The sequence below is a fragment of the Aquila chrysaetos genome, chromosome 5 (assembly GCF_900496995.4).
Source record: "Aquila chrysaetos chrysaetos chromosome 5, bAquChr1.4, whole genome shotgun sequence".
NCBI lineage: Eukaryota > Metazoa > Chordata > Aves > Accipitriformes > Accipitridae > Aquila > Aquila chrysaetos.
Window position 1 is genome coordinate 68824097 of NC_044008.1, and position 12353 is coordinate 68836449.

The window sequence follows — 12353 nt, forward strand, 5'->3', positions numbered from 1 at the left end:
AAAAGGCAGAGGAGAGGGATCACAATCCACAGAGAGAAGCAGTCTGTATTTGCTTGTAAGTTAAGTTTCTTTTCAGTTGATATTTCACTACTTGAATAGTTTATTGTGGACAAATCCCATCTTGAAACATCTCTGAAATGGTGCAGGAGGTGTGTTATATGCAGGCCTGGGTTTTGTCACGCCAGGAACAGAAGGTGTGCATGACTATATGGCCACGTCTGCATCGTGATCCAGGGCGTATTCACCATGTGGAGCCTGGTGAACATTCACTAATGCCCACCTGGTAAATCCACCCCTGAAGTATTTACAAGGGTCATTTTTGTGGTGTTTCTTTTCCACCTCTGTGCTGTAGAGAAACAGTTGACAAATGATAGCGGCGGGTGTAACGCTGATGAAAAAAAGGCTCAGAAACAGTTTAGTGGGAGCCTGTGAAATCCCTGGAGTTACTGAGAATTTCCTCCTCCTCTCCGCTGGACTGAACTTGAAGAAGAGATCACATCATTAGTAGTACATCCTCTTATTTAGGTATTATAATTTTTGAGGTGCTGCATCATGTCCTTAGCTTGTTGGAGAGTTTCAGTAAACCTTGACTGCAATTAATTATATTCAAGATGCATTTTTCAGACGCAGCGGAGAGGCACAGCAGAAACTACACGTATTTCAGGGCAAACTCACGCCTCGCCTTCCTCAGGGGCAAGGCCGGGGATTTTGGAAGCGCAGAGGATGGCTGTCAAACCTTGCAGCCCGTATCACCATCATCCGTAAAACACTGAGGGCCACGAGCGTGGGGGGGAAACGCGTCCGGTGTGAGGAGGCCCAAGAGGCGGACGAGACGGAGGGGTCACCCGCGGGGGAGCGTCAGGGAAAGGTGCCTGCGGGGAAAGCGCAGCAGGCCCGAGACCGAGGGCAGCCAGCAGGGCTCCTGGGCGAGGTGCTGAAGGGACGGCGGCGCTGAGGAGGCCCTGAGGAAGCCGGGCCGCGGGCCGCGAAGCTGGCGGGCCCGGGGCGGGCGGCGGAGGACCCTTCCCGGGCGGTGGGGAGGGGCGCGGGGCGCCGCGGCCCGGCGGCCATTTTGAGGAGGACAATACCCGCCGCACGGCAGGGCCCGCTGCGCCCGGCGGGCGGGCGGGGCGGGGCGCGCGCACGCAGGGCGGGCAGCGGCCGGGGCGCGCGCACGCTCCGCCTCCTGCCGCGTTATGTAACGGCCGGGGCGCGCGCGCGCTCCCTCCCCCCCCAGCCTGTCCCCGCCCCCCACCGCCCGTCGGGGCCCAATGAGCGGCGGGGCCGCGCCGGGGGGGGAGGCGGGGGAGAGCCCGGCGGACGGGGCGGGCGCGCGCACGCACGGGGGCAAGGCGCGGCCCCGCGGCAGTGCGTGCGCGCTCCCTTCCCCCCCCCGCCTTCCCCTCTCTCTCTCTCTCCCTCTCTCTCTCCTCTCTTCTCCGCCGCGCTCGGTCGTTTCTTCCCCCCCTTTGTGAGGCGCTCGGAGTGGCCCGGACATCGCTGACTCGCCATGGCCGACGAGAAGCCCAAGGTGAGGAAGGCGCCCTCCCGCCCCCCCCCCCTCCGCCTCCCTCCCTCGCCCCCGCCGCCTCGCTTCGCCCCTCAGGCGGCGGCGGTGGCGGCGGCGGGAGGCCAGGGCCCGGCCGCGGGCCCGGCCCCGGCCAGCCAACGGCCTCTGCTCCGCCGCGCCGGCTTTGCGCGCCATTTTCCTGCGCACCCAGGCCGCGGCCGCCTTCCCGCCCCGCCGGGGGAGGGAGGCCGGGGCCGCAGCCTCCCGGGGCGGGCGGAGGATCCCCGGGGAGGGCGGCGGGGAAAGGGGGGGGCCGAGGGGGGCGAATCCGGGCTCCCTTCCCGCCCTCCTCGGGGAGAGAGGCAGGTCCGGAGGCGGTTGCTGCCGTTGCCTTCCTCCTCCTCCTCCTCCTCCTCCTTCTCCGCGCGGGGCTGGATCCGGCCTCCCCTGCGCGGCTGGCGGTGGCTGGGGCTGGCTCGGGCGCAGCATCCCCGCTCGTATCCAGCCCTTCGCTGGGGCACTTGCCAGCCCCTTCCCATACGGTGCTGGCAGGAGCGCGCCGGGGCCTTTCCGCCGCGGGAGGGGCGGGCGGGCATCGCTCCCTGCCCCTTTTGTGCTGCCTCTCGCCCCGGCTCCCCTGCCCGCGGGAGGGGCTGCCCGGAGGTGGGGGGGGCTCCTACGGGCGGAGGGGAGCTTCGCTTTACAGCAGCAGGAATTGAAAAAAACAACCACAGCGAGAAAACCCACAACCAGCCAACGCCGCTGTTTTTTTTTTTTTGTTTTTTTTTTTTTTTTTTTTTTGTCGGGCCGTCGTCGTCGTCCCCCCCTTCTATTTTTAAACTGAGTTTGAAGGCGCCAGAAAATAATAAACGGCGGCGGGCCGGTGTGTCGGGGCCGTGGCCTGGAGCGCGGCGTGCGGGGATCTGTCACATGGCGGGGACCCGCAGCCCGGCCGGGGCCATCCGACACCCTCGTTGCTTCTCTGGCCTCGGGTCGCTTCTCCTAAAGAAAACAAAGATGAAAATGCTGCTGGGCACCTCAGGAGCGGGTGCTGCCTAGGAGCTGGGTAGCGTTGAATCTTCTCTTTGCCTCTGCTGTTAACACTCTGGATCAGAACACGAGCAGTGGAGTTGAAAGTTGGTTCTCTGCAATTTCTGCGCGTGGCTTCTAATGGAAGCGAGAGGATCGGACTGCTTATTTAGGAGGGTTTTTTCTTAAACGCTTTCTGAAGGGGAAAGCTCGGTTCTTTTCAGGTGTTGTCACCTTTTCAAATACAGTCCTTTAAAGTGTCTTGGAAGTTTTCTTAAGAAGTACCTCGACTGATCTGAAAAAGTTTGAGATATAGCAAGAAAGAGACTTGCTAGTGGTTGAGATCATAGTTATAACATAAATAACTTTATTCCTTTGATTGGGAACTGTAGTGTTGCGTATTATTATGCCCTTGATAGAAATAACTTTTTTTTAAAAAATTGTTGTAAAACAACTGGCCTAGTAAGTCTTCACTGCTACTTTGCATGTTAACCAATCTCAAGAATGGCAACTAATATTAGTAGGCTTTGGGTTTTTTTGGTGTGTGGCTTCCTCCCCTCCCCCCCCAAATAAAAAGTACTGACCTTTATTTCCTAATTCAAAGTGTCGAGTGGTAAACAGCTATAATATCTTTATTTCCTCCTTTTTAATGACCTGTTGCACTTTGGTAAAATGTTAACTTCTTGTTTCATACCTTTTCAAAAAGTGTTTTTTTTTTTTTCCTCAACAGGAAGGAGTGAAGACTGAAAACAATGACCACATTAATCTGAAGGTGGCAGGGCAAGATGGGTCTGTGGTGCAGTTTAAGATTAAGAGGCATACACCACTTAGTAAACTAATGAAAGCCTATTGTGAACGACAGGTATGGTTCTTGTATAATCATCAGGAGAACTGGTGTCTGGGGGAGAGGTGATCCCCATAGAGACAGATGAAGACAGTAAAGTCTTTAAACTATGTAAATATGCAAAATGATAAAGACTTAACAGAAAGTAATTGTGTTGTGGAAAGTGTATTGTTCTTAGGATCTGTTATAGAGTGGACTGGCAGGGTTGTGACAGGAAATGAGTAAAATAAAGATCTGTTGTTATCTTTCTGAAAGCTGCATTATAGGTGTAGGCTCTTGGGAGGCAACTCTTACTCTGCTGCTCAAAAATACCAGTATGGAAAAGGGTGGGTTAGGAACTGGCAGTACAAACTTAGGACAGAGAGTTGAGTGATAATCAGAGGTATTTTTATAACTGAGTAAGTTCTTGGTCTGGTCATAGACTTCTGATTTATTAGCTTAGTGTTAATTGTGTTGAGATGAGAGACTATCAATGAGTATTTCAGGGTTTAAAGCGGTTTAGTGTCTAGCTTGAGAAGGAACTTGTACATTTAATCGTGAGCTTTGTTTTTTCTCTTGTGGCCTAGTTGTCAAATTAATCTTCCGAGGGACAAAAAAAATGTATTTTGCTAGTGTAGTGGCAACTGCAGCCAACCTAGTAGGTTGTGGGTGGCTATTGCAAGTTTTAAAAATGCCTGTATAACAGTAGTGCTATTTAACACTTCATTCTGAAGCTTTTGATTAGGAAAATTTTGTCTGTGCTGTCTATGGTTTTTTAATGAATGTCTGCCTTTAAAAGGTTCCATATCTACAAAAGTGTTTGGAATTGGGGAAGGGGTTTTTTTTAAACACAAATATTCAGTGATACAATCGAATGCAATAAAATCAGTATAAAATATTGAGGTAACTATTTCACCACCGCGAAAAACAAACTCTAATTCACATACAGAGTGGTAAAACCTCTTCGGTTTACCCTTTGCCGCAATAGGATAGTGATATGAATAAAGACAGGGAAAATCAGCTCTTACTCACCCATACAAGAACGTATTCACATGTTATTCTGGGGATACATGAGTGAATGCTTGAGGCTGTGGGCTCATTTTTCCTACCTCTGTTGTACAAACTCATGTTATATTATGTAAATCACTGTGTATTGCTTTTTCCAAACATAAAGTGCAGTTATATCTGTCTTTTGGGGAGTTTGAGGATTGGTTAATTGTTTGTAAAGTCCTGGGAAGGATGATTTTAGAAGTACCATGCATGCTTCGGTTACCTGGACACAAACAAAAGTAAGAATCTAAAACTTTTTGCCTAAATTTATAATCTGCCTTAAAAAAAAAAAACAACAAAAAACCGCAGGTGTCGGAGAGAAAAAAAAAAAATCTTTTGAATGGGAGATATTTCTTCTGATTTTGTTTTTAAGCTAGTAGGTATCGAAAGGATATTTCTGTGGAGATGGACTTGTCTTTAATTTTATTTCTTGGGTGGTTGCTTCTCAAACTTTGTTTAAAAGCATTTGTTCTGCGTATCTCTAAAAATTAGATTTTGTTTGTGTTCCTAACTAGGCATACCCACCCTTAAAATCCTTAAGCTGTGGACTTCAGATTTAATTTTGGAGAGGTGGAAGCTGCGTATAATAGAGAATTTAGCAGCTTTAAAGAATGAAAATCATGTATTGCATGTAGTAGACCTAAAATGGAAGTAACTAAACCTTAAATGATACGTTTAGAAGATGAAGGCTATTCAGCTAGCATTTATTCAGCTCATAAAGTTGTCAGGAACCTGCAAAAAACCAACACTTTTGGAATAGGAAATACATATTTTAAGAAACACAATGTCGGAGAAAATGGCTCAAACCAAATGTTGCTGTGCAAAAATGTGTTGCTGCCATGACACTTAGCCACATGGTTTTCTTAAGATGATGTTCTGAGTGAACACTGCAGAATCTTAGTCACGCTAGAGAAGGCGTTTTGCTGTGAACTATAAAGTCTTACCAAAAAGTTTACTTGTATTCTTTATTAAAATATTTTTCCTGACAAATCAACTTCTCAAAAATAATTACTACATTAAGTTTTCTTTTGTGTGTTACATCTGCTCTTGCATGGCTAAATGAAGGTTGCTTTTCCAATTCAGAGATGCCAAAGCAGCACCATGCAATACATTGGATTTACTTCAAAACCAACTAGACTTCTTGTATTTTTAGATACTCTAGAGAGAGAGTAGATAGAACTGGGAAAGAAGTAGACACCAATGTTCTTGGTTCTGGTTGTATCCTCAAACTTCATTCATCTTCCTCTGCAGAATGTAGTGTGCTGTAGAATACCTTTGAAAACTAACTTGTGAATTTGAAGCTTATGTTATTAGTCAAAGGGATTGTTGCTCTTTAGTTATCTTTTTGAATCCGTTGGCTCAAGCAAGAATGAGAAGTAGTCTTTTGGGGATGGAAGAGGTCAGCAAAGTGACTATTGTGTGGTAGAATGGTAGTTTGAAATACTATTCAGTAGATTCTGGAAGTAGAAGATTCCTTTATTTTTTTTGAAAGTTCCAGCTGTGCATGGAAAAACTTTGTTCCATTGATTTCTTGTTAATGGGAATTCAAGGTCAAAAAGTTACCATTGCCTACTCTTTTCTGATGCAGACTAATAGATGGTAATTGCATTTCTGGAAAAAATACTTTAGAATACCTTTGCTTTGGGGCAAGATCAAAAAGGAGTATGGAATATTACTGTTTGACATTTGTTAACCCAAGTGTTGCATTTAATTTTTAAGTGAATTATTATTAAAAAGCACTATAAAAATCCTGGCCTTTGGGGTGAGGCTTGTGTACTAGAAATTGCTTTAACTTACAGTGGGGGCACTGTTGCTTCTATTAGTTATTGGACACAGTGCGATTTTTAATACAAAACAGATTGCAAGGATTTATAGTGAAATGCCTTAAAGTCAGTGCATAAAGGGAGTATGAAAACTGTATCTTGCATTATGAATGGTGGCTTTTAATGATCATGCTGCAATTCCAGTGACAAGTTCAAGAGAAAATTTGTGAGTACTTTTACACCAGGCTTACTTCCCTTTGTGTTACTTCTCTTTGTCCAGGGGTTGTCAATGAGGCAAATCAGATTCCGGTTCGATGGGCAGCCAATTAATGAAACAGACACACCTGCACAGGTAAACAACAGAAGCAAGACCAAAGAACTGTATTTGAAATTTGCTGCAGGAGTTGATGCTTCTGTTTCATATAAAATACTTGTGTAATTGCATATATTGGTGATAGAACTTGATCTTTTTTACCATTATTTGGGTAACTAGTTTAGAATTACTGGAAATGGAATCTAAGACTTCTTGAGTGTTTTGAATAGTAAGTCAGTATCACTGTAATAAAATAAAAAAAATGAAGTACAGTGTACAGATGGTGAGTCTTGTAAAACTCACTTTATTGAGTCACAGCTCTGAGATAAGAATTGGTAAGTTAAGAATTGAGTTTTTCCTGAAGCAATGGCTTTATTTTTTTATAAAAGCTTGCCAGGATGTTATCAAAGATCCTGTTTGCAAAATTGCATTTGTAATACAAAAGACATTTTCTGTTATTTGTAAACTGAAGCTCTGTTTCAACAGCATAAAATTAATGAATACTGTGAAGTTTGGGTTGTCTGTAATTGGTTAAAACAAAAGCCATTCCAATAACAGAATGATTCACTGTGACTCTTGAGTATTTTTTTGTACTGCTCCACATAGCTGTGTTTAATCAGCCTTTCCAAGTGATACAGGTTTATATGCTTTTCAGAACCACTTGTTATGAAATAAGGGACTCTTGGTTTTAGAAGGCTTATGGTAGATTTGTATTTTCTTAGCAGTTGCTCCAAAGAATATGCCTCTTACGGCCACAATCTATGCAACTTTTTAACTTGGAATACTGATAATTGAGGCAACAGGGTGCTTTTCTCCCAATCCATGTTATGCTGAAGCTAAGGATCAGTCTATTTATAGCTGCGGTAAATGCCATAGACCAGTTTGTTTTCCTGGAGCAGAAATTGAGACTGTTTAGAAATATAACTTAGGTTAGTTATAGCAGCTCCTTCAATCGTGGTACAGATTTTGTCGGTAGGTAACATTAACATCCTGGGAATATCAACTGTAAAAATTACGATGAAAAAAGAGAGTTGTATCAATCAAGTATTGCCGTTCCTCATTGGCAGTTTGTTATGCGGTTGACCAGGTAAAGTGTTTTTAATTTTTTTGTGCTTGCTGATACTTGGTTTTACTGCCTGATTGGGCTAGGGGCCTTAATTATAGTCTGCTTTCTTTAGTGCTGTAGCTGAAGCCATTTGCACATTTCAACAACAACAACAACAAAGTGGAATTGTGGCAATGTCCTAAGGTAAACTGAGGAAGTAAATAGGAGAAAGAAGATGCAATAGCAAAGTAGGCAACAGAACTAAAATATTATGAATGCTGATTTTTCCATAGGAATCATACAGTGCACCCTGAAGTTACGCACTAGAATTCATTCTAGGACAACAGCTGTCGACTGGCGCTTTTTTTTCCATGTAATTTCTTTGCTTTTGGGTTATGGTGAAGTAAGTTAAATGTAAAAAGTGATGATGATGGAGGGGAGCAGGGCTGGTCTGGTTAAGTTGCATAAAAAGTAAACATGAAGCTAGGAAATGTAAGAACAACCCAGCCTATAGTAGATATCTGAGAAGAGTTGAAAGCCTTTTTTCTCTTTTCTGCTATAGTTGGAAATGGAGGATGAAGATACAATTGATGTGTTCCAGCAGCAAACAGGAGGAGTTTACTAAAAAAACAAACAAACAAACACACAAAAAAAGAACCTGCTACTTTCCTCTCCAGAACTGTGCTCCCACAGGCAACACATTCACAATTAGAAAAATGAGACTTGGTTCAGCCACATCCTGACTACTGCAGTATAGTTTTCTCTCTTCTCTCTTTGATTTTTTTTTTTTCCTATTCCTTCTATTGTACATAAAGTAACTGGTGTATGTGCACAGACATAATGCATATTTTTTTTAACTAAATGGCCAATGGTATGTTTTGATCAACATTTAATGGAGATGGGGTGGGAAAACAAACTGGTTCTGTGAAAATGCCCCTTTCTCCGTTAGTGGCATGCTCCTTCTACTTTTATCTTTATATTCCAGTAAGTTATTTTGCTCTCACTGTTTAAAAACAAAAACCTTGCATACCTTGTTTGATTGGATAATTTCAATGTTTTTCTTTTATCATTGTAAAACCAAGGACAATTTTATAACTTTTTTGTACGTAGCTGTTACATGTAGAGCAATCTCTGTCTAAGTAGGGGTAAATTACTCTAAAAAAAAAAAAAAAAAAAAAAAAAAATCCTAGATAGTTTTCCCTTCAAGTAAAGCGTCTTGTTGTTTAAATAAACTTCTTGTTTAAAATAACCAGTTTTCTTTATTTTTCTGTGGAGTAATAGTACTCAGCACTTATTCCTTTCTCTGCAGCTTTTTATGCTTCTCAGTTCTCAGCTTTCTGTGCGGTAAGTAAGCATAATCCCCCTTTTACAGTCAGAAGGCTGTTGGAAAATGAAAGGCTTCCTTGAGACCTCTCAGTCAGTCTGTAGTTGAACTGGAAATAGAAGTCGGTTTTCTCTTCTTTTGGTGTTTTTTTTTGTGTGTGTATGTTCTGCTAAGCCAAAAATGTTTGATTAGGCAAACTGCAAAATACTGGACTACTTACTAATGCCTTTGGGTTGAGATCTCTTTGTCAGTTTTTAGTAGAAGCATCAATATTGTTGTTACAGTAGCTTATTTAAAACTCTGTATTTGAATGCTTTTTGATGTAAACGTTAAGTTACAAAGAGCAGATAATTTTGTTAATCATTCAGTTTACCGTGGTATCAAATGGGAGATGCTTGGAAATGTAAAGCAAAATAAAAACCTGAGTTCTGGTTTTGGGTGTATAGCTATGGTCGTGTAGATTCCAAGCTCTGCTTTACCATTGTGGTGTTCCTGCTTGAAAGGGGAAGAGGTTTGAAGTACCAAAGGGAGCTAGTGCCAATGATGTTTCTTATGAGTCTTTTCCACAAGGCTGTTGTTCCTGAGTTTTCTGGGGAGGTTTATAGGTTGCAGTGAAATTCATGGACGTTCATGAAAGGTTATATGCCTATCTACTCAGCAGCCCCAAAGCATTCTCTGATGTCCTAGGAATGTTCTAATATTTTGTAGTATTTGCAGTAAGTTAATGCTCTTTTAGGTACTAACTTGTTAGCTGAACTTACTTTTTGGTGGTAGTTTTTGTAATAGTTAATTCGAGAAGTGATTATTACACACTAGGCCTGTGCCTGTTGGATCTGGAAGTTCTTTTAACTTTGTAGCAAAATGATGGGTCTGTGCATTTAGCTGGTGGACAATGATCTATTTGACTGTCACAATTTTAACACATTTGATACTACATTAATTGCATCTAATGTAGCTATAAGAAAAATAGCTGGTTTTGCAGTTGCTTTTGACTATGTCACTGAAAGATGTAATCTACTGTATTCCATTGTTTTAATTCTAGGAAATTCTACTGCTAAGCAGGTTACTTCTTATTCTGCTATGTATCTTGTAGACTTCTGTGGTATATTGCAAGGTTGGAATTCTCTCTCGTGAACAAATGTTTTCATATCCAAACTCATGAAGGCCTGGAAGAAACTTCTTCAAAATAAAGGGTGGGGAGAATATATTTCAACACCTTTCATAGGTTAGACGTGGAATACTTTCCTCTTTGGCTTTAGAATCCCTGGCTTTCAACCTGGCTAGACTTCTGATAACAGTGTATAAAATTCTTTCAACTTGATGTCATGCCAAAACTTTTCCCCGGAGAAAGCTGTCTTTATCTTGTTTGGCCAAAAAAGATGTTTGGACTTGCTCTAGTTTCTGAAGAAAGGGTGAGGTTCTCCTTAAATACAGTTTTTTTTCAGCCCAACTTAAGACATTGAAGCACAAAATTCACTGTTGTATCTTGCCTACTATTTTTTCTTTCCTGAGGCAATACAAGTCAAGTGGCAGGTACTGAATGGCATGCTTTCAAAAACAATGTCTTAATTTCCTGAATTAGTAGAGTGGTACTTCATCTGCCATGAACTTATGTGCAGGATTCTTGTAACATAACGTTCCATTAATAAAATGAGACCATTTAACATGAATTTTGATTAGCGTACCAAAATTCCCCTGTGCAAAAATGAAAAACATAGGCTTTTGTACCTTTGAATTGATGTGGCAGCTTTGGAAATACACTTTAATTAAGCATAAATTGAAATTTCCTCTAGTATTTACCAACAGGCTATTAAAAAAATGGAGAGGCATTGATCCCCTAAATTTCTCCACTTCTAACATCTTTCTGCTATTCACTTGAGCTTGCTCCTCATATTTCTGAAATAATTCCTCTAACAGTGCTGAATGGTGTTTATGTAAGATGGTGACTGCAATCAAAAACTGATAAAATGGTCTTTTCTGAGAGCTGTTTCCTTGATCAGATAAAAATCAAGAAACTCAAAGATTTTAAGTAACTTAGTTCCTTAAGAGTCTCAAACGTTTTATTTCCATTAGTGTAGTGAACTGTTAAGTGGACTGGCACATTCTGATACATAATATATTTGTGTACACAGCAGTGCAGAAATACTAACCTGTTTTTTAAAAAACTTTTTTTAGAACTCTTCTTGCATGGTCTTGCAAAGACTCTCCTTATGACAGAACTTGTTGCTTGTTGGTACTTCTCTGCTGCTAGAGAATTTACCTGTTGATTCCTGTGTGCTGGGACCTAAGTGGTTTTGCTGTGAATTCATCATCACTAAGCAAGCTACTACTAGGGGTGATGATTCAGAAGTGGTATGAAGTACAGGGCTGTAAACAATTTGGATCAAATTATTTGGAGTTCACTTCACTGTTTGGCCTGGCTTGATTTCTAATGATTCTCGGGTTTACACTGCTAGCCTAATGGACTACTAGAAGTCTGTGTGTTGGAGGATAAAGGAAAACTGGGCAAAGAGATCGTGTCGCACTAGTTGGGAGGTAAGTTTTTTGTGTTTGTTAACAGCTGGGATCTTTCAAGAGCCTGGGCAAATTGTATTATTACCCACAATTTTCAAGTAATGTATTCTAAAGTGATTGCCATGCAATTTAGTTAATAGTCCTCTCATGGTTTTCTAAAAGAAAAAGAATGGAGTAAGTTGTAATTGGATACAATACTCCAGCAAGTTCTTGTGGCTGGTAAGACCTTGCCTTCAGCGTATGCTGGTTCTTTAGTCCCTCAGACAGTTTCTGTTTCAGTTGGTGGAATGGACGCAACCTTAAGCATTATTTGGCTTTCCAGTTATTTAAAAAGACATAACTGAAACTGTTCGTTTCAGGTAAGGCATTTCTATTCATGTACGGTGGAGATACTGACAGATTGAAAGCACAGCTGGTTTTGGTTGGACCCTGAGTTAACACCTGAAAATCAGTGCCTTAGTTTATCTGAACAATGGGGATAATACCCACTTAAAAGGGCTCTTGTGAGGATCTGTATTAAGTGGCCTGAGATGCTGGTTCAAAAGGGGTTCTGGGAGTGCAAGGCTGTTCTGAAATGGAATACGCTAAACTGCCCAGAGTGTAAGGAAATACTCCAAGGGGTAATGTGAGAGGGATTCTTGTACTGGCATATGGAGGTGTTCTCAACAAAAGAAAAATCCCTATAGTAGTACCAAGATAATTGCTGCTTCAAGATAACTACAATATCAAACCAGATATAGCCTCTCTGCAAAGGTTATGGTCAAAATGAGATTATTCTATTCCAAGAATATTACTTTCTAGTACCTCCACTTCATTACTTCTGAGTCAGGCGATGTAATTTAAGTGCTGTCGTTTTGTCTGTTGGATACTGGTTCTATTGTGACCATTACTGCAACATTAATGAAAAGGTATAATGTGACTGGCTCAAAAAAAGAATACTTTCTATGCTTCAGCCAGTTGGAAAGAATTGAATTTCTAAGGA

The 12353-nt window shown here is 42.3% G+C and overlaps 1 protein-coding gene across 1 annotated transcript; it reads left to right on the plus strand.

The window, feature by feature from the left end:
* The first annotated feature begins 1312 nt into the window (after nt 1-1312).
* Nucleotides 1313-9290, plus strand: SUMO2 (small ubiquitin like modifier 2). The gene is made up of 4 exons (XM_030013149.2): nt 1313-1531; nt 3270-3401; nt 6456-6527; nt 8096-9290. Exons 1-4 carry the CDS (start codon nt 1511-1513, stop codon nt 8156-8158), a joined length of 288 nt encoding a protein of 95 aa, XP_029869009.1. The 5' UTR covers nt 1313-1510; the 3' UTR covers nt 8159-9290.
* The last annotated feature ends 3063 nt before the right edge of the window (nt 9291-12353 follow it).

What these genes read in the sequence shown, in the direction of transcription:
- SUMO2 (XM_030013149.2), top strand. Translation starts at nt 1,511, where the DNA reads ATGGCCGACGAGAAGCCCAAG. An exon ending in TGGCCGACGAGAAGCCCAAG is followed by an intron (nt 1,532 to 3,269) that starts GTGAGGAAGGCG and finishes TTTCCTCAACAG; the next exon opens with GAAGGAGTGAAGACTGAAAA. An exon ending in AAGCCTATTGTGAACGACAG is followed by an intron (nt 3,402 to 6,455) that starts GTATGGTTCTTG and finishes CTCTTTGTCCAG; the next exon opens with GGGTTGTCAATGAGGCAAAT.